The 21,947-nt window shown below is 54.4% G+C and overlaps 1 protein-coding gene across 1 annotated transcript in view; it reads right to left on the minus strand.

Annotated features, from left to right (window-relative positions):
- LRRC41 (leucine rich repeat containing 41) overlaps positions 1–21,947 on the minus strand; it is a 41,806-nt gene that overhangs the window by 17,966 nt on the left and 1,893 nt on the right. The window contains exons 2-8 of the mRNA XM_066598043.1: positions 20,165–20,251; positions 19,893–19,963; positions 18,982–19,813; positions 16,544–16,771; positions 16,305–16,469; positions 5,281–5,379; positions 5,061–5,177 (exon numbers count right to left, since the gene is read on the minus strand). Coding sequence (XP_066454140.1) covers positions 5,061–5,177; positions 5,281–5,379; positions 16,305–16,469; positions 16,544–16,771; positions 18,982–19,813; positions 19,893–19,963; positions 20,165–20,251 — 1,599 coding nt within the window. The remainder of the gene's footprint in view (positions 1–5,060; positions 5,178–5,280; positions 5,380–16,304; positions 16,470–16,543; positions 16,772–18,981; positions 19,814–19,892; positions 19,964–20,164; positions 20,252–21,947) is intronic.

The raw sequence follows: 21,947 nt of genomic DNA on the forward strand, positions 1-21,947 counted from the left end.
GGCATCATCCCCCCCCCAACTACCCCACCTCAATCCTAGACCCTGCATCATTCCCCCGAACTGCCCCGCCTCACTCCTAGACCCTGCATCACCTCCCCAACTGCCCCACCTCACTCCTAGACCCTGCATTACCCCCCCCCCCCCAATGACCCCGCCTCACTCCTAGACCCGGCATGATCCCGCCCTCCCCCCCAACTACCCCGCCTCACTCCTAGACCCTGCATCATCCCCCCCCCCCAACTACCCCACCACACTCCTAGACCCTGCATCCCCCCCCCCAACTACCCCGCCTCACTCCTAGACTCTGCATCATCCCCCCCTCCAACAACTACCCTGCCTCACTCCTAGGCCCTGCATCATCCCCCCCACACTACCCTGCCTCACTCCTAGACCCTGCATCATCCCCCCCCCCCCCAACTACCCCACCTCACTCCTAGACCCTGCATCATCCCCCCCCAACTACCCCACCTCACTCCTAGACCCTGCATCACCCCCCCCCCAACTACCCCACCTCACTCCTAGACCCTGCATCATCCCCCCCCCAACTACCCCACCTCACTCCTAGACCCTGCATCACCCCCCCCCAACTACCCCACCTCACTCCTAGACCCTGCATCATCCCCCCCCCCAACTACCCCACCTCACTCCTAGACCCTGCATCACCCCCCCCCCCAACTACCCCACCTCACTCCTAGACCCTGCATCATCCCCCCCCCCAACTACCCCACCTCACTCCTAGACCCTGCATCATCCCCCCCAACTACCCCACCTCACTCCTGGACCATGCATCATCGCCCCCCCCCCCCAACTACCCCACCTCACTCCTAGACCATGCATCACCCCCCCCCCCCCAACTACCCCGCCTCACTCCTACACCCGGCATCACCCCCCCCCCCAACTACCCCGCCTCACTCCTAGACCCTGCATTACCCCCGCCCCCCAACTGCCCCGCCTCACTCCTAGACCCTGCATTACCCCCCCCCCCCCAAATACCCCACCTCACTTCTAGACCCAGCACCATCCCCCCCCCCCCCCAACTACCCCGCCGCACTCCTAGATCCTGCATCCCCCCAACTACCCCGCCTCACTCCTAGACCCGGCATCATCCCCCCCCCCCAACTACCCCACCTCACTCCTAGACCCTGCATCATCCCCCCCCCCCAACTACCCCACCTCACTCCTAGACCCTGCATCATCCCCCCCCCCCCCAACTACCCCACCTCACTCCTAGTCCCTGCATCATCCCCCCCCCCCCAACTACCCCACCTCACTCCTAGTCCCTGCATCATCCCCCCCCCCCAACTACCCCACCTCACTCCTAGACCCTGCATCATCCCCCCCCCCCCCCCAACTACCCCACCTCACTCCTAGTCCCTGCATCACCCCCCCCCCCAACTACCCCACCTCACTCCTAGTCCCTGCATCATCCCCCCCCCCCCCAACTACCCCACCTCACTCCTAGTCCCTGCATCATCCCCCCCCCCCCCAACTACCCCACCTCACTCCTAGACCCTGCATCATCCCCCCCCCCCCCAACTACCCCACCTCACTCCTAGACCCTGCATCAACCACCCCACCTCACTCCTAGACCCTACATCATCCCCCCCCCCTCCCAACTACCCCATCTCACTCCTAGACCCTGCATCATCCCCAACTACCCCCACCTCACTCCTAGACCCTGCATCATTCCCCCCCCCCCACTACTCCACCTCACTCCTAGACCCTGCATCATCCCCTCCCCCCAACTACCCCACCTCACTCCTAGACCCTGCATCATCCCCTCCCCCCCAGCTACCCCACCTCACTCCTAGACCCTGCATCATCCCCTCCCCCCCAGCTACCCCACCTCACTCCTAGACCCTGCATCATCCCCTCCCCCCCAGCTACCCCACATCACTCCTAGACCCTGCATCACCCCCCCCCCCCCAACTACCCCACCTCACTCCTAGACCCTGCATCATCCCCCCCCCCCAACTACCCCACCTCACTCCTAGACCCTGCATCATTCCCCCCCCCCCCCAACTACCCCACCTCACTCCTAGACCCTGCAGCATCCCCCCCCCCCCCAACTACCCCACCTCACTCCTAGACCCTGCATCATCCCCCCCCCCCCCAACTACCCCACCTCACTCCTAGACCCTGCATCATCCCCCCCCAACTACCCCACCTCACTCCTAGACCCTGCATCATCCCCCCCCCCAACTACCCCACCTCAATCCTAGACCCTGCATCATCCCCCCCCCCCAACTACCCCACCTCAATCCTAGACCCCGCATCATCCCCCCCCCCCCCAACTACCCCACCTCACTCCTAGACCCCGCATCACCCCCCCCCCCCCAACTACCCCACCTCACTCCTAGACCCCGCATCATCCCCCCCCCCCAACTACCCCACCTCACTCCTAGACCCTGCATCATCCCCCCCCCCCAACTACCCCACCTCACTCCTAGACCCTGCATCATTCCCCCCCCCCCCAACTACCCCACCTCACTCCTAGACCCTGCATCATTCCCCCCCCCTCCCCCAACTACCCCGCCTCACTCCTAGACCCTGCATTACCCCCCCCAACTACCCCGCCTCACTCCTAGACCCTGCATTACCCCCCCCCCCCAACTACCCCACCTCACTCCTGTAGCCTGCATCATTCCCCCCCCTCCACTACCCCACCTCACTCCTAGACCCTGCATCCCCCCCCCCCCAACTACCCCGCCTCACTCCTAGACCCTGCATCACCCCCCCCCCCCAACTGCCCCACCTCACTCCTAGACCCTGCATCACCCCCCCCCCCAACTGCCCCGCCTCACTCCTAGACCCTGCATCACCCCCCCCCCCAACTGCCCCGCCTCACTCCTAGACCCTGCATCACCCCCCCCCCCAACTGCCCCGCCTCACTCCTAGACCCTGCATCACCCCCCCCCCAACTGCCCCGCCTCACTCCTAGACCCTGCATCACCCCCCCCCCCCCCAACTGCCCCGCCTCACTCCTAGACCCTGCATCACCCCCCCCCCCCCCCAACTGCCCCGCCTCACTCCTAGACCCTGCATCACCCCCCCCCCCCAACTGCCCCGCCTCACTCCTAGACCCTGCATCACCCCCCCCCCAACTGCCCCGCCTCACTCCTAGACCCTGCATCACCCCCCCCCCCAACTGCCCCGCCTCACTCCTAGACCCTGCATCACCCCCCCCCCCAACTGCCCCGCCTCACTCCTAGACCCTGCATCACCCCCCCCCCCCCCCCAACTGCCCCGCCTCACTCCTGGACCCTGCATCACCCCCCCCCCAACTGCCCCGCCTCACTCCTAGACCCTGCATCGCCCCCCTCCCCAAATGCCCCGCCTCACTCCTAGACCCTGCATCGCCCCCCCCAAATGCCCCGCCTGACTCCTAGACCCCGCATTAACCCCCCCTCCCAACTACCCCACCTCACTCCTAGACCCCGCATTACCCCCCCTCCCCCCCAACTACCCCGCCTCACTCCTAGACCCTGAATTGCCACAACTACCCCGGCTCACTCCTAGACCCGGCATCATCCAACCCCCCAACTACCCCGCCTCACTCCTAGACCCTGTATTGCCACAACTACCCCGGCTCACTCATAGACCCTGCATCATCCCCCCCCCCCCCCAACTACCCCACCTCACTCCTAGACCCTGCATAACCCCCCCTCAACTACCCCTCCTCACTCCTAGACCCTGCATAACCCCCCCTCAACTACCCCACCTCACTCCCAGACCCTGCGTCATCTATTATACCCAGGACTGTAACAAGGGGGCGCTCTAATAACTGTATAGATATATTAGGGGTCAGTACAGAGATCTCTCCCATCATCTATTATACCCAGGACTGTAACAAGGGGGCGCTCTAATAACTATGTATAATATATCAGGGGACAATACAGAGATCTCTCCCATCATCTATTATACCAGGACTGTAACAAGGGGGCGCTCTAATAACTATGTATAGATATATCAGGAGTCAGCACAGAGATCTCTCCCATCATCTATTACACCCAGGACTGTAACAAGGGGGCGCTCTAATAACTATGTATAGATATATCAGGGGTCAGTACAGAGATCTCTCACATCATCTATTATACCAGGACTGTAACAAGGGGGCGCTCTAATATGTATAAATATATCAGGGGACAGCACAGAGATCTCTCACATCTATTATACCCAGAACTATAACAAGAAGGCGTTCTCCACGTCTAGAGGATAGGTTTCTACGACATAGAAGGGGGTCTTTACTGTAAGAGCAGTGAGACTGTGGACCGCTCTCCTGAGGACGCGGTGATGGTGATACAATAAAAGAAGTTCTCTCCATCTGTAATGAGTGTTACAATGTTACATTATATCCCTGATCACTCAGGAGGGTCGGCGATTCGGGGATTATTCCGATTACCAAATTGGAGTCAAGAAGGAATTTTTTTCCCCTCAAATAGGGAAAATTGTCTTCTACCTCATGGGGGGAGGGGGTTCCTTCCTCTGGATCAACGCTGGAAGAAAGGAGGGGAGGGGGAAGCAGGCGGGACTGGATGGACGGCGGGCCTTTTTCGGCCCTATATGTTATACTAGCTGATACACCCGGCTTCACCCGAGGTAAAGTTCTGAAGTGGTTGTTCCTTCAGAGGAATACAATCTGTACACATATAGAGGAGCGTTAGATTCTCCTCAGGCTGCATATACCTATGTCCCTCTGCAGAATGTGCCGACCCTCCCACTCTACTCATTAAGGACCTAAGTAATGCTCGCGCCGATTTCACGCTGGTACGACACTGGGACGTTACATTACATAGGGGGGCACTTAGCATTGAATAATCGAGTTGTGCCCCTTTTACTTTTCCTATTTAGGACCTGAAGAATGGTCCTGCCAAACTTCATGTTTGTACGACACCAGGAAGTTAGAGACTTAGCATCGGGTCCCGTCCCTCCTTCATACATATATAACCATGTAATCTGCGCTCAGCTGGGGGGTAAGAGGCCGACCTGGATGGACATGCGTCATTTTTGGGCCTTCTATACGTCACCCCAACAGCACCGGCCCCCATGAAGCCTCTTACCCAGACGGTTCCCGCAGAGCTTCAGGATCTTTACAGAAGGGTTTCTCTTGACGGCCGCAACAAACTCATTCAGGAAATCACTCGACTCAAAGAGGTGGCAAAACGACAACTTAATCTCTACAAAGAGAGAGCGAGAATAAGGGAAGGGGCACGGAGGGAGGCCCGGCCCGACAACCACCCTTACAGCTCTACAGGTGTCAGGGGTGGGGGAGGGGCGTACCTTCAAGTCTGGAATGGTTGAGTAAGTGCACAATCTCACAGCGAGCGTCCGCCAACTTCATATCATGGAAGCTCAGCCTCCGAAGAGCAACGTTACACTCTGGAGAGTCAAAAGAGAGTCATGAGCCTCGTAGGTGAGAGCAGCAACAGGCTAACGTCACCACAGTGGCTCCGCCCACTGCACCACATTCCTGCTGGCTGGCAGAGTAGTGAGTGCAGCTCTGGAGTATAGTACAGGATGTAACTCAGGAGCAGTACAGGATAAGTGATGTATGTACACAGTGACTCCACCAGCAGCAGAATAGTGAGTGCAGCTCTGGAGTATAATACAGGATGTAACTCAGGATCAGTACAGGATAAGTAATGTATGTACACAGTGACTCCACCAGCAGAATAGTGAGTGCAGCTCTGGAGTATAATACAGGATGTAACTCAGGATCAGTACAGGATAAGTAATGTATGTACACAGTGACTCCACCAGCAGAATAGTGAGTGCAGCTCTGGAGTATAATACAGGATGTAACTCAGGATCAGTACAGGATAAGTAATGTATGTACACAGTGACTCCACCAGCAGAATAGTGAGTGCAGCTCTGGAGTATAATACAGGATGTAACTCAGGATCAGTGCAGGATAAGTAATGTATGTACACAGTGACTCCACCAGCAGAATAGTGAGTGCAGCTCTGGGGTATAATACAGGATGTAACTCAGGATCAGTACAGGATAAGTAATGTATGTACACAGTGACTCCAGCAGCAGAATAGTGAGTGCAGCTCTGGGGTATAATACATGATGTAACTCAGGGTCAGTACAGGATAAGTAATGTATGTACACAGTGACTCCAGCAGCAGAATAGTGAGTGCAGCTCTGCAGTATAATACAGGATGTAACTCAGGATCAGTACAGGATAAGTAATGTATGTATACAGTGACCCCACCAGCAGAATAGTGAGTGCAGCTCTGGAGTATAATACAGGATGTAACTCAGGATCAGTACAGGATAAGTAATGTATGTACACAGTGACTCCACCAGCAGAATAGTGAGTGCAGCTCTGGGGTATAATACACGATGTAACTCAGGATCAGTACAGGATAAGTAATGTATGTACACAGTGACTCCACCAGCAGAATAGTGAGTGCAGCTCTGGGGTATAATACAGGATGTAACTCAGGAGCAGTACAGGAGAAGTAATGTATGTACACAGTGACTCCACCAGCAGAATAGTGAGTGCAGCTCTGGGGTATAATACAGGATGTAACTCAGGAGCAGTACAGGATAAGTAAATGTACACAGTGACTCCACCAGCAGAATAGTGAGTGCAGCTCTGGAGTAGGTGTGTGCTGGTGAAGCTCTGCAACTTCCAGGGTGTGGTCGGTGAAGGAGATTTTGTTTGAGCTTGTATCCCAAGAAGGTGCACTTTTCTGGGCTTTGTTGGAGATGGAGTCCCGCACCTCCTCCCCCCGGGGCCACTTGGGGGGAGGGAGGGAAGTGATGGCAGCAGCAGCATCAGCGACTGCAGGGAAAACCTTGCCCCTGGTGCCAGGAAAGCCAGCAGCGCGCAGAAAGACAGGAGCTGCTGGAGGTAAGAAGAGACTGGGTCCGGGCCGTGGCTGCAGCAGCGTGGCTCCGTTTGTCAGCACGGCGGCTTCCGACAGCACCGGGAGCGAGATGGTTACGCGCAGCCAGACCCGCAGGAGAGCAGGTGAGCCGCAGATACCGGTAAGCACGGGAATGTGGAGTGACAAAAAGGAGGAATCCGTGATTGAGCTGGCCTCCCGGCTGGCTAAGAATATCACTGACTACAACTTTGCAGGGAAAATGTTGGTCCTGTTAAAGGGGAAGCTGCGCGACGCTAAGCTGTTCGTGGAGCAAAAAGCCTCAAAAGACAAAAAAGGCAGAAGACAGGACAGCAATGAAAAAGTGTAAGGACTGCATTAGGATGTGGGAAGAAGTGAGGGCAAAAATACTAGAAGAGAGCGGGCCCTTTAAGGAAAAGATATTAAATGACGATAGGTTTGCCAAGATGGCGGCAAGGCGCAGTGACCACGAGCAAACGGAGACAAGCGATGGTGACGCCTCAGATGAAGAGTTGTATGAGGATGTGCAGGAGACCCTGGAGGAGCAGCCGGTGTGCTCACAAGAACTAGCACCAACGCCCAGAGGCACTACAAGTCCCAGAGACCTGCTGCCTGAAGAGATTGCGCTGCCTTCCACCTCAGGGGAATCTGAGGTGGAGGAAAGAACAGGGAGATTGCAGCTACAGAAGACCCCGCAGCCGGAAGCCTCTGTACATATGGGGGGCTTCATGTATGGCGACGAGTTGCCAGAGCAGGACACAAAGATAAAGAGAAAGAAACGGGAGAAGCTGCAGGAGAAGCTTGTGTTCGTTCCTGGGAGCTCTGGTCTGGCTGCAAAGTCGGATCAGAGTTCTGACCCCCAAAACCCCCCTGGCTCGGACTCTGTGGGGAGAAAATGGCCCAGCTGGTTAAACCCGCTGTTCCTGTGTTAGTTGGTAATGGGAACAGGGAGGTCAGTAAGAAAGGTGCAGTAAAGGCCAGTATAGCTGGAGGTCGTGGTAACGGCAAGGAGGGTGGCAGCGGTGCCACTAATGCAGAAAGTGCTGCCTGTGATGCGGAGGGGGCTGCGGACCTAAAACCTGGGGTCTCCCATAATCGGGGAGCAAGTCAGGCCGGATCCCGCGCCTCCAGTGATGCGGAGGCAAAAAAGTAAAAAGTAAGAACAAAAACACAATCAAAAATCCAGAGGCATTACCATCTACCTCTGGAGAGGCCAGGACCCACGGACCACATGATCCGGGGAAAAAAGTAGTGGATCCGGGGATGAATGTGCGAGAGCGTGTGGTGGATATGAGGGACAATGCCGTAGGTACTCATTCCTCTGCAGGTTCTGGGCCTTCGGGCACCTTGGGCCCCCCTGGCAGCCGGGGATCTGGAGGCCCAGGAGATAAGGTGGTTAGGCCAGAGGGGTCACGGGGTCCAGTCGCCCCTCCAGCGGCGACAGCACCTGGTAGGAGTTATGCCAGTGTCGCCGCTGGAGGGAGTGGGTCCTCCTTGTCTCCAGGCTCTAGGGAGGGCGTTTTGCAACAGCGTCTCCTGGAGGCTTTACGGAATGGGGAGAGTACAATCACAGTTGGAGGAAGAGAGGTGGATCTATCTCTCTGGAAAGAGAGACATGGCTTGGGTGCCTTCCGAGAGCAAAGGGGGGAGACCGTATGGTCCCTACCGACACCCGGGCAGGACGCAGGTCGTAGGAATGTGGTCCGTCTTCGTTGGAGAGGCAATGATGCATGCCCCCCGAGGGCAAGGGTAGTGGAGCTTCTGCTGAAGATGGGCTTCAGGGCGGTTGACATCTTTGCCCTGATCCATCCTTACGGCACGTCTGAGTTTGACATCAGCTTCGTTCGCCCAGAGGGCCTAGAAATCTTCTGGGGGAATTAAGAGCTGATGAAAAACGAGCCCGGCTGGCGAGACTTTGCCATCCAGGTGGTGTCTCGCCAGAACGGTATCAAGAAGGTGACCGTTTTGACTCGTAACGAGTCACTTTCTTGCTTTGACATCATGACGTGGCTCAGTAGGTACGGAGAGGTGACGGAGATGCCAAAAAAAGAACAGGGATGAGCACGGCATATGGTCCGGGGCCTGGACGTTCATGGTCCAGCTGAAGCGTTCAGGTAACTCAGTGGCACACATACCATCTGCAGCCTTCCTCGGCAGGGATCGTATCCTGGCCTTTTACCAGGGGCAGCCGAAGCTCTGCCACAGGTGCGGCGACCCCTCACACTTGAGCACCACTTGTAAGACCTTGAAGTGCGCCCTGTGTGGGGGTCTGGGTCATCTAGCCGCCTCCTGTGCGGAGATTAGGTGTAACATGTGTGATCTCGGTCACCCATTTAGTCGTTGTCCGCGCTCCTTTGCCAATGCGGTCTCTGCCCCTACGGATGGGGGTCATGATGTGGCCTCCGGGGGTGAGGGGACCAGCAGAGGTGGAGGAGCTCAGGAGCCAGGGAAGAACCGGCAAAAGACGCCTGCGGAGCAGAGGCGTCAGGAGAAACGCAGACGGAGCAGGGAGCTGACTGGAGCGCCCACAGCAGGTGGGTCAATGGTGGCCCCTGTTCCAGAAGCAAATCTTGCGGCTGAGGCTTTGAGGGACAGCGATTTAGATGAGGACAGGAGGATCCAGAGGGAGGAGACCAACTCTGCAGATTCCTCCCACTGTGAAAGTGTGGATGAGGAAGGCAAGAGGTGGCTAGAGAAACGGCGTAAGCTAGGTGCCACAAGGAGGAAGCGAAGGGGGGATTCAAGATCTTCTCCCACCCGGACCAAGGACTGGAAGGAAAAGCCTGCTCACCTCCAGTTGGACTCTCCAATAGGTACCGGGCCCTTCAAGACATCTCTTCCTCCTCTTTTGAGGGGGAGGCGGAGGGTACGGTTCCTAGGGCAAAGGAAGGGTCAACAGGGGGGCGCTGAGTCTCCACCTCGTGAAGGCATAGTTCCTTCTGGGGTGGAGGCTACTCTGGAACCTGGAAACAAAGACGACGGGGTCGGGGGATCCCTTGCTATGGACACATCTGTGTCCAAAAAAAGAGGCAAGGGGATTTCCTCTGACCCCGAGGAAGCGGGTGTGAGGAAGAAAGCCGTCTAATTTAATCACTCATGATGGCGGCACCCACTCCGCTGACTCTGGCATCAATTAACGTTGCCAGCATTAAGTCTGATACGGCTAGATTTGCGGCCTTTGATTTTCTCGGCCGCGTTGAAGCTGACATTTTATTTTTGCAGGAGACCAGGCTGTCTGATTTGGCAGCCATACATAAGGCAAAAAGGGAGTGGAGGTCAGGCCCTTCCTACTGGTCTCTTGCGGCCGAGCCGTATAGCGGAGTGGCGGTCCTTTTTACCGCAGCGGTCGAATGCCGACGAGTTATTGAATTAGAAATGGGAATGTGCCTGATCTTAGATGTCCTCATGAAGGGACAAGAATTAAGACTTGTCAACATCTATGGTCCCCAGTCAAAAAAGGACAGGAAGAGTCTCTTTATGAGGATCAAGCCCTACCTTTTTACCAGCCGCCAAGTTGTCTTTGGAGGTGACTTTAATGCAGTCACAAGAGCCCGCGATAGGGGAGGCTCTGGAGACAGGCGGTTGGCTTTTGACAGCGTCGCACTTAATAGTATAGCTAGCGAGGCTCGCCTGGTGGATGTCCACATCCGGCACACCCCAGGCCACGAGGGGTTCACCTATTATAGAGGTCAGAGCAGGTCTAGAATAGACAGGTTTTATTTGAAGGAGGAAGCCATCTCTTCACCAGTGTCCGTTGTTGAGGTGGAATTCTCCGATCACTGTCTAATATTGTTTTCCCTGAATGTTGCAGAGACCCCCCGGATGGGCAGAGGCTTATGGAGGCTGAATTCATCACTCCTGGAGGAAGCAGAGATAAGACAGTCCTTTGAGGATTTTCTGCAGAGCCAGGTACCATTACTGGATCTCTGTAGCAGTAAGTCAGAGTGGTGGGAGATGTTCAAGAGGAGGGCGGCGAGGTTCTTCCGAGAGCTCTCCAACCTCAGATGCCTGGACAGGTACCGCCTGTACAAAGGCCTGAGGAGGAAACTCGAACATCTCGTTTCGACTGGAGGTAGCCGCGAGGAGATCTCCAGAGTGAAATCTTTGCTCAAGAAGTGCCAGTACGATAGACACGCATCCTTGGTTTTTGAGAGGGATTTCGGGAAGTACCGCTCGCCCGACCCTTACAGAAACTGTAGGATGTCAGTGAATAGTAAAGTGGTCACTGGACTGATCGATAGTACAGGATCCCAGAATCGATCCAGATCAGGGATTCTGGAGGTCGTCAGATCCTACTACTCGCAACTCTTGGGAAAGAGGGATCTAGATTCGGAAGTGATGTCGGCTTTCCTGGCTGAAACTGTCCCTGAGCCGGGGGTAGACACCTCTTTTGATGTTTTGACAAAAGAGATCAAAATAGAGGAAGTTGAACTGGCGATTGATGAGCTCCGGCTCAAAAAGTCGCCAGGACCGAATGGACTAACATCCGAGTATTATAAGACCTTCAAGGACCTCTTGAGTCCCCTCTTGACGGGGGTATTAAATGAGTGTCTTTCCTCGGGCACTCTGCCAAAGTCAATGAGGTCAGCTTTGATCCTTCTGTCAAAGGGTAAAGACTCGAGCCGTATTGAGAACTGGCGTCCCATAGCGCTTCTCAATACGGACAGGAAGGTTCTGGCAAAAGTGCTGTTTAATCGGTTGGTCAAGTTTGCACCCCGGCTCCTCTCGGGGGCCCAGCATTGCTCTGTTCCAGGCCGTAGCATCTTTAGTGCTGTTCTCGGTGTCCGGGAGGCAGTGGAGCAGGGTAGGGCTGGTCACTGGGAGGGGTACTTGCTGTCCTTGGATCAGGCCAAAGCGTTTGATCGGGTTAATCACGAGTACCTCTGGTCAGTCCTTCTGAGATACGGCCTGCCAGTGGGGTTTGTTGATTGGCTGCGAACATTGTATGCAGGGGCTGAGACTTTCCCGCTGGTGAACGGTTGGCTTGGCCGCCCTTTCGAGGTGGGGTCCGGTGTCCGTCAGGGCTGTCCTCTAAGTCCCTTGTTGTATGTGTTTGCGATAGATCCCTTCCTTAGGAGGGTTGATCGTGGACCTATAGCAGGGGTCGGGATGGACCGGGCGGTGCCGGAGGCTACCCTGAGGGCAGTGGCGTACGCCGATGATGTCACGCTCTTCGTATCCTCACGGGAGGAGGCGGAGTTTGTGGTGTCAGAGGTGGATGGCTACTCAGAGGCATCTGGGTCCAGGGTCAACTGGGATAAGTGCGAAAGTCTCTGGTTAGGAAGGGGGGATCCTGTGTTTGATCTCCCGGACACTCTTCCGGTGCCCCAGACTTCAGCAAAAGTTCTTGGCATCAAATTTGGCCAGGGGGATTACCCCATGCAAAATTGGGTAGACAGGCTGGATGGTGCCACTCAGAAGGTGGCCCAGTGGAAGGGTTGGTCTTTGACCCTTCGGGAAAGAGTTAGCCTGATCAAAACATACCTGCTCCCTTTATTCATCTACCTGGGCAGCGTATGCATTTTGCCAGAGCCTCTCTGGACCCGGGTCTACAACCTGTTCTTCCTAATGTTGTGGGGGAATAGGTTGAACCTGATCAGGAGAGATGTTACATACCGCACGAGGAGACTAGGGGGGTTATCTATGGTCAACCCCGTGGTGTTTCTTGTAGACACCTTTTTTAAGATCAACATAGGCAACGTCTGGCAAGAGAGGGCTCCTGCGTGGGTCTACTCCTGCCGGGGATGGTTTCGGCCCTTCTTCCAGGAATGGGAGACAGGAGGGCGAGTGAAGGACCTTCGCACGCAGCACGGATATCTCCCGGCTTACGCTACCTTGATTCTGAAGGTGATACGCCGGTGGGGTCTGGGGATGTGGGAGATCAGGACTCTGACGAGGAGGCTCCTCGACGAAAGAGTCCTGTTGACCCGTTTCCAGAAGCCCCTGGCGCTCAAGGACTGCCCAATTTGGGACCCGGAGGGAGGGTTACATTTACTGAATTCAACCCGGGTCCCCTTGAAGTTTTGGGACTTGGCTTGGCGCTGCTTTCACGGGAGACTGTATGTAAGGGGTAACTTGAAGAGCAGGCCTCTGATTGACAGGGGTTGCCCCCGTCAGGAGTGCAGCGACGTGCTGGAAAGCATGGAGCATTTCCTGCTTCAGTGCCCCTTTAATACAGAGGTATACCAACGGGTAGGGGTCTCCATAGGCTGGCGTCAGCTGGCACACCTCTCCTATGCGGAGTGGGCTTATGGAGCCTTCAGAGGCCTTGGTGGCAGGGACCGCTGCACTTTATTCCTAGTTAGCCTAGTGGTCAGGTTCCACATCTGGAGTGCACGGTGTTTAATCTCGACGGAGCTGAAAGTCCTCCCCGTGGATACGGTATGTAGGAACATCCTGGGTGACCTGGTGAAGGTGCGTTCTTTGGAGTATGAGAGGCTGGGCACACCTAAAGCTTCTCTGCTATGGAGAGGGCTTGTATTTCGTTAGGGACAGTGTTTTCTTAATCTTCTAGGGGCAGAGTAGGGAGAGAGGAGGGACAGGATAGGGAGAGAGGAGGGATAGGGCAGGGACAGGTTTCCATGAAGGGTCAGACTGAGGGGCAGACTAAGGACAGTCTAGGGCAAATTAGGGAAAGAATAGGGAGACCTTTTTAAATTCAAGGGATAGTACATTGTGATGTCTGTGCCCGGCTTATCACCTCCAATCCCGGTGGCGGGCTGTGAGGGCACCATGAAGCCTTTTGTTTTGATTTGGGCAAAATGGAATGAAGTAGGGCTGCAGGAGAGCCGACCTTAGGCTTTCGGGTTATGTATATAGTATATATTATGTATGTTGGTTGGAGTGTATTATGGTTATTGTATATATTGTATATATTCACGTTCTGGGTTGGTAGGTAGGTTGGGTGGGTGGGGAGTTGGGGGGAGTGGGATTCACGCCTTCAGCCATAGCCTGGCACGTCCTGAACATTGAACTCTGGGCACGGACTGATGGAGCGGGCATGGCCCCCAGGCTGCACTGGGGACCCAAAAAAAAAAAATTACATATATTTTTAGTTAGTTCTTTTCTGCCAGTTCGGCTCGGTGTTTCTGTTTGAATTTGGTTATTTATGCTGTTTATGTTATTGCTTACATTGCTTGTGTGGGTACAGTGACTCCGCCAGCAGAATAGTGAGTGCAGCTCTGGAGTATAATACAGAATAAGTAATGTGTGTACACAGTGACTCCACCAGCAGAATAGTGAGTGCAGCTCTGGGGTATAATACTGGATGTAACTCAGGAGCAGTACAGGATAAGTAATGTATGTACACAGTGACTCCACCAGCAGAATAGTGAGTGCAGCTCTGGAGTATAATACCGGATGTAACTCAGGGTCAGTACAGGATAAGTAATGTATGTACACAGAGACTCCACCAGCAGAATAGTGAATGCAGCTCTGGAGTATAATACCGGATGTAACTCAGGGTCAGTACAGGATAAGTAATGTATGTACACAGAGACTCCACCAGCAGAATAGTGAATGCAGCTCTGGAGTATAATACCGGATGTAACTCAGGGTCAGTACAGGATAAGTAATGTATGTACACAGAGACTCCACCAGCAGAATAGTGAGTGCAGCTCTGGAGTATAATACAGGATGTAACTCAGGATCAGTACAGGATAAGTAATGTATGTACACAGTGACTCCTCCAGCAGAATAGTGAGTGCAGCTCTGGGGTATAATACAGGATGTGACTCAGGAGCAGTACAGGATAAGTAATGTATGTACACAGTGACTCCACCAGCAGAATAGTGAGTGCAGCTCTGGGGTATAACACAGGATGTAACTCAGGCTCAGTACAGGATAAGTAATGTATGTACACAGTGACTCCACCAGCAGAATAGTGAGTGCAGCTCTGGAGTATAATACAGGATAAGTAATGTATATACACAGTGACTCCACCATCAGAATAGTGAGTGCAGCTCTGGAGTATAATACCGGATGTAACTCAGGGTCAGTACAGGATAAGTAATGTATGTACACAGTGACTCCACCAGCAGAATAGTGAGTGCAGCTCTGCAGTATAATACAGGATGTAACTCAGGGTCAGTACAGGATAAGTAATGTATGTACACAGTGACTCCACCAGCAGAATAGTGAGTGCAGCTCTGGAGTATAATACAGGATGTAACTCAGGAGCAGTACAGGATAAGTAATGTATGTACACAGTGACTCCACCAGCAGAATACTGAGTGCAGCTCTGGGGTATAATACAGGATGTAACTCAGGAGCAGTACAGGATAAGTAATGTATGTACACAGAGACTCCACCAGCAGAATAGTGAGTGCAGCTCTGGAGTATAATACAGGATGTAACTCAGGAGCAGTACAGGATAACAAATGTATGTACACAGTGACTCCACCAGCAGAATAGTGAGTGCAGCTCTGGAGTATAATACAGGATGTAACTCAGGAGCAGTACAGGATAAGTAATGTATGTACACAGTGACTCCTCCAGCAGAATAGTGAGTGCAGCTCTGGGGTATAATACAGGATGTAACTCAGGATCAGTACAGGATAAGTAATGTACGTACACAGTGACTCCACCAGCAGAATAGTGAGTGCAGCTCTGCAGTATAATACAGGATGTAACTCAGGAGCAGTACATGATAAGTAATGTATGTACACAGTGACTCCACCAGCAGAATAGTGAGTGCAGCTCTGGAGTATAATACAGGATGTAACTCAGGCGCAGTACAGGATAAGTAATGTATGTACACAGTGACTCCACCAGCAGAATAGTGAGTGCAGCTCTGGGGTATAATACAGGATGTAACTCAGGTTCAGTACAGGATAAGTAATGTATGTACACAGTGACTCCACCAGCAGAATAGTGAGTGCAGCTCTGGGGTATAATACAGGATGTAACTCAGGTTCAGTACAGGATAAGTAATGTATGTACACATGACTCCACCAGCAGAATAGTGAGTGCAGCTCTGCAGTATAATACAAGATGTAACTCAGGAACACTACAGGATAAGTAATGTATGTACACAGTGACTCCACCAGCAGAATAGTGAGTGCAGCTCTGGGGTATAATACAGGATAAGTAATGTGTACACAGTGACTCCACCAGCAACAGAATAGCCAAAAAAGGAAAGAGTGGCAGCATCAGTTGGTGCAAAAGCTACTTTGAATCTATATTCGCCCATATTCCGCCCTGTAACACGGACTGATCTCAGGTCCAAACGTCGCTGTATTTTCTGAATATGGGAGAATATAGATTCAAAGTAGCTTTTGCACCAACTGATGCTGCCACTCTTTCCTTTTTTGTCCGTGTCCTGGTGGCTGCTGCATCCTTACTAAGTCCTACCCATGTGGGGATATTGATGTGCTGCTTGTGATATCTTTGCTCATTCCACCAGCAGAACAGTGAGTGCAGCTCTGGAGGATGATGCAGTGGTATTACCTAAAATCACTGTAAGAACCAGCCTGAGGACATCTTGGCCGGGAAATGTAGCATTGTCGAGTGAGAGCTCAACAAGGGAGGGAGATGCCTTCAGCACAGACACAAGACGCTCCACCTGTATGGGGTCCTGAGGAAAGCGGAGCTCCAGCTGCTTCAAGTCATTCTCTGCAGAAACCACAACAACACATAAGACGTGGAAGCGCCGGACACGGCAGAAGCCGCAGAGGCAGAGGACTCACCTGGGACATGCATAGCTCCGGGTCTCTCCAACTCACTGTGACTCTCCAGGTCGTAGCTGAGCGACAGCAGCTGGAGGTGCGGGAAGATCCTGAGAACGGTGTGCAGCAGCTGCAGCAGGGGCACGGCGGTGGAGAAGTCACTCAGAGAGAAGACACTAAGGCTGCAGCCGGGGTCCTGCGACAGGGCGGACAGCGCCTCCAACACCAGACTAATGTTGGCCCCTAGATCTGAACAAAGCACAACAGGTTACAAGGACCACAGAGTCAACGCTGCACAGCACGAGCCCCAGGAGGCGCTGAGGACTGCTGCACATAGAGGGAGAACTCTGCACCGCCAAGGTCTTTATAGCCACAGTCACCTCTGAACCCTAACATCATAAATCACTAAGAGCCAGCATTATCCTCAAGAGCTGCACTCACTATTCTGCTACTGGAGTCCCTGTGTACATACATTACTTATCCTGTGCTGCTCCTGAGTTACATCCTGTATTATACTGCAGAGCTGCACTCACTATTCTGCTGGTGGAGTCACTGTGTACATACATTACTCCAGAGCTGCACTCACTATTCTGCTGGTGGAGTCACTGTGTACATACATTACTTATCCTGTACTAACCCTGAGTTACATCCTGTATTATACTGCAGAGCTGCACTCACTATTCTGCTGGTGGAGTCACTGTATACATACATTACTTATCCTGTACTGCTCCTGTGTTACACCCTGTATTATACCCCAGAGCTGCACTCACTATTCTGCTGGTGGAGTCACTGTGTACATACATTACTGATCCTGTACGGATCCTGAGTTACATCCTGTATTATACTCCAGAGCTGCACTCACTATTCTGCTGGTGGAGTCACTGTATACATACATTACTTATCCTGTACTGATCCTGAGTTACATCCTGTATTATACTGCAGAGCTGCACTCCCTATTCTGCTGGTGGAGTCACTGTGTACATACATTACTTATCCTGTACTGATCCTGAGTTACATCCTGTATTATACCCCAGAGCTGCACTCACTATTCTGCTGGTGGAGTCACTGTGTACATACATTACTTATCCTGTACTGATCCTGAGTTACATCCTGTATTATACTCCAGAGCTGCACTCACTATTCTGCTGTGCAGTCACTGTGTACATACATTACTTATCCTGTACTGATCCTGAGTTACATCCTGTATTATACTGCAGAGCTGCACTCACTATTCTGCTGGTGGAGTCACTGTGTACATACATTACTTATCCTGTACTGCTCCTGAGTTACATCCTGTATTATACCCCAGAGCTGCACTCACTATTCTGCTGTGCAGTCACTGTGTACATACATTACTTATCCTGTACTGCTCCTGAGTTACATCCTGTATTATACTCCAGAGCTGCACTCACTATTCTGCTGGTGGAGTCACTGTGTACATACATTACTTCTCCTGTACTGATCCTGAGTTACATCCTGTATTATACTGCAGAGCTGCACTCACTATTCTGCTGGTGGAGTCACTGTGTACATACATTACTTATCCTGTACTGACCCTGAGTTACATCCTGTATTATACTGCAGAGCTGCACTCACTATTCTGCTGGTGGAGTCACTGTGTGCATACATTACTTATCCTGTACTGACCCTGAGTTACATCCTGTATTATACTCCAGAGCTGCACTCACTATTCTGCTGGTGGAGTCACTGTGTACATACATTACTTATCCTGTACTGACCCTGAGTTACATCCTGTATTATACTGCAGAGCTGCACTCACTATTCTGCTGGTGGAGTCACTGTGTACATACATTACTTATCCTGTACTGATCCTGAGTTACATCCTGTATTATACTCCAGAGCTGCACTCACTATTCTGCTGGTGGAGTCACTGTGTACATACATTACTTATCCTGTACTGCTCCTGAGTTACATCCTGTATTATACCCCAGAGCTGCACTCACTATTCTGCTGGTGGAGTCACTGTGTACATACATTACTTATCCTGTACTGACCCTGAGTTACATCCTGTATTATACCCCAGAGCTGCACTCACTATTCTGCTGGTGGAGTCACTGTGTGCATACATTACTTATCCTGTACTGACCCTGAGTTACATACTGTATTATACTCCAGAGCTGCACTCACTATTCTGCTGGTGGAGTCACTGTGTGCATACATTACTTATCCTGTACTGACCCTGAGTTACATCCTGTATTATACTGCAGAGCTGCACTCACTATTCTGCTGCTGGTGGAGTCATTGTGTATACACATTAGTCGTCCTCTATGTAATATGGGGTTCGGGGGTGACTGGGGATGCAAAGGTTTCGGTTCGCAGTGCTTTCATGGCTGGGTACAGCTGCGCCTCTGATCACATGACCATCTTTCGTGGACACCCACTAGTGCGGGGCTCATCTGTACTCTAGTCGAGGGCGCGGCGGTTCTCGTCCTGCTCACCATTGTACGCCATCGTCAGTCGTTCCAGTGAAGTCCAGGATCGTAGCAGGTGGCATAGAGAACGGCAGGAGTATAAAGTAAGGGGGACGTTGTGTAGATTCAGAGCCCTGATGCTCCTGCAGTGGATGGCTGTGGACAGCGGTGATGTTGGGGGACTACTCCCCCCCTCCTCCACCGCTGAAACACTAAAAATGAAGTCATATAAGTCAGTGGCCGGACCCCCAGCGCCTCGTCCCGTCGGGGGGGACACTTTACTGCGAGGGGGCGCTCTTCTTGCAGACCTCTTCCCAGGAGGCGCGAGGCTCTGCTCCGAGGCGCCGCGAGCACTCTGGCTGATATTAAGTGGCTGAAGGCTTAACAAGGCACTGAGGCTGCTGTCGTCCGGGGGGTCCGCGGGGGTCTGCAGGCACAAGGCGCAGGGGGGGTCCAAGTCAGGCTGCCAGTAGCCGGCGCTCAGAGTCAGGATGAGGACCAGCAGCTGGTTGTCAGGGCAGGGCCAGGACAGCACCGACACCTTGCTGACCCGCCCGTGGTGGATGAGGTGGTGCAGCAGCTGGCGCAGGGACTGCTGGGTGCGGGGGTCCGACGAGCGCAGGTGCAGGAACTTCAGGGTCTCCACAGACTGGGCAAGGCACTCCAAGACGGCAGGGGTCAGCGCCGTCACCCCCTGCTGCTTGTTACAGATGGTCAGCTCCGAGACGTGCTGCGAGCTGTGCTCCAGGGGAGAGAAGCGGCGGTCGTGCAGGCGGCGGTCGGACGAGACGTCCAGGATCCCACGTAAGACGTTATGGAAGAACGCCTCAAGGAACTTCTTCCTCCAACACGTCACCGTCTGCAAGCACCAATGGGGGAAGGCGTCAGCGCTAATGCCAGGGTGGGCGGGGCCTACTGACTGCCAGCGCCAAACTCACCCCGAATCGGGACGGCTTACTCTTCATGACGTCGTTCCACAGCTTGCACCAGACGGACTGTGTGGAGAGTCCTGAGGGGGAGGAGAGCACAACGTGTCAGAGCGCCACCTGGTGGCCATGTCAGATGAGGGGGGCATGGCACTACACGACCATCACCACGGGGTAGGAACATGTGGGAAGGCCATTGGGAGGCGTAGGTGGTGTGGCCCGGCCCGGCGGGCCACGAGGGGGGAGGGGCGCAGACGAGATGGGTCAGCAGAGGGCGCACTGACCTTTTCTAACTGCCGCTGGTTCGATCCTCTCCAAGTAATAGATGTTCAGGAGGGGGAGGAGAGCCTGAAGGATAACAGCCGGGAGCCCTGCAAATACACAAGTCACATGACCTACCAAAGACAGCCCTCAGTCACATGACTGCTCGACATCTGTCCACCAATCACAGCAGGATGGAGAGACAGGAGAACTTAGGAGTCATACAGAGCGCCATTACTCCCGGGGCCACAGAGAGGTGACAACTCCATTACTAGTTGGAGCTACTGAAAGGGGCCCGAGTACAAGAAGGCGGTATGGGGGGTAACGGGAAGGCGAAGTACAAGGCGGGGCTGCAAGTAGCCTCCATGGCAGCCGAAGTCCAAAACAAGAGCCAAGAGCGGTCGTCGTCAATCAGAGGAAACATCACCGGCGGCACCCAGCACACTACTAACGACCATGTATCTGTGTATGTATGTGTGTGATTCCTATGCTCCGCCCCTGCTGATGTCATCACAGGTCCAACAACATATATAAAACACAGAGCCTGATAGGCAGAACACGGGCTCTCTGTAACACAATGAGAATAGAACACAACTCAGCGGTCCTGACAGAAGACACCGACCTACCACCACCACAGAGATCCGGAGGGCTGAAGGACCTGTGGTGATGTCACTGCTGTGGAAGGAGCCACGCTGTGGAAGGAGCCACGCTGCACGCGCCCGCCCAGCTGTCACGCGGCGTGGCACAGCTGCGCCCCGTGGTACCCCCCACTACTAACAGTGCCCCCTCCACTGCCGCCCCCCGTGGCACCCCCCACTACTAACAGTGCCCCCTCCACTGCCGCCCCCCGTGGTACCCCCCACTACTAACAGTGCCCCCTCCACTGCCGCCCCCCGTGGTACCCCGCACTACTAACAGTGCCCCCTCCACTGCCGCCCCCCGTGGTACCCCCCACTACTAACAGTGCCCCCTCCACTGCCGCCCCCCGTGGCACCCCCCACTACTAACAGTGCCCCCTCCACTGCCGCCCCCCGTGGTACCCCCCACTACTAACAGTGCCCCCTCCACTGCCGCCCCCCGTGGTACCCCCCACTACTAACAGTGCCCCCTCCACTGCCGCCCCCCGTGGTACCCCGCACTACTAACAGTGCCCCCTCCACTGCCGCCCCCCGTGGTACCCCCCACTACTAACAGTGCCCCCTCCACTGCCGCCCCCCGTGGTACCCCCCACTACTAACAGTGCCCCCTCCACTGCCGCCCCCCGTGGTACCCCCCACTACTAACAGTGCCCCCTCCACTGCCGCCCCCCGTGGTACCCCGCACTACTAACAGTGCCCCCTCCACTGCCGCCCCCCATGGTACCCCCCACTACTAACAGTGCCCCCTCCACTGCCGCCCCCCGTGGTACCCCCCACTACTAACAGTGCCCCCTCCACTGCCGCCCCCCGTGGCACCCCCCACTACTAACAGTGCCCCCTCCACTGCCGCCCCCCGTGGTACCCCCCACTACTAACAGTGCCCCCTCCACTGCCGCCCCCCGTGGTACCCCGCACTACTAACAGTGCCCCCTCCACTGCCGCCCCCCGTGGTACCCCCCACTACTAACAGTGCCCCCTCCACTGCCGCCCCCCGTGGTACCCCGCACTACTAACAGTGCCCCCTCCACTGCCGCCCCCCGTGGTACCCCGCACTACTAACAGTGCCCCCTCCACTGCCGCCCCCCGTGGTACCCCCCACTACTAACAGTGCCCCCTCCACTGCCGCCCCCCGTGGTACCCCGCACTACTAACAGTGCCCCCTCCACTG

The sequence above is a fragment of the Eleutherodactylus coqui genome, chromosome 3 (genome assembly GCF_035609145.1).
Source record: "Eleutherodactylus coqui strain aEleCoq1 chromosome 3, aEleCoq1.hap1, whole genome shotgun sequence".
NCBI lineage: Eukaryota > Metazoa > Chordata > Amphibia > Anura > Eleutherodactylidae > Eleutherodactylus > Eleutherodactylus coqui.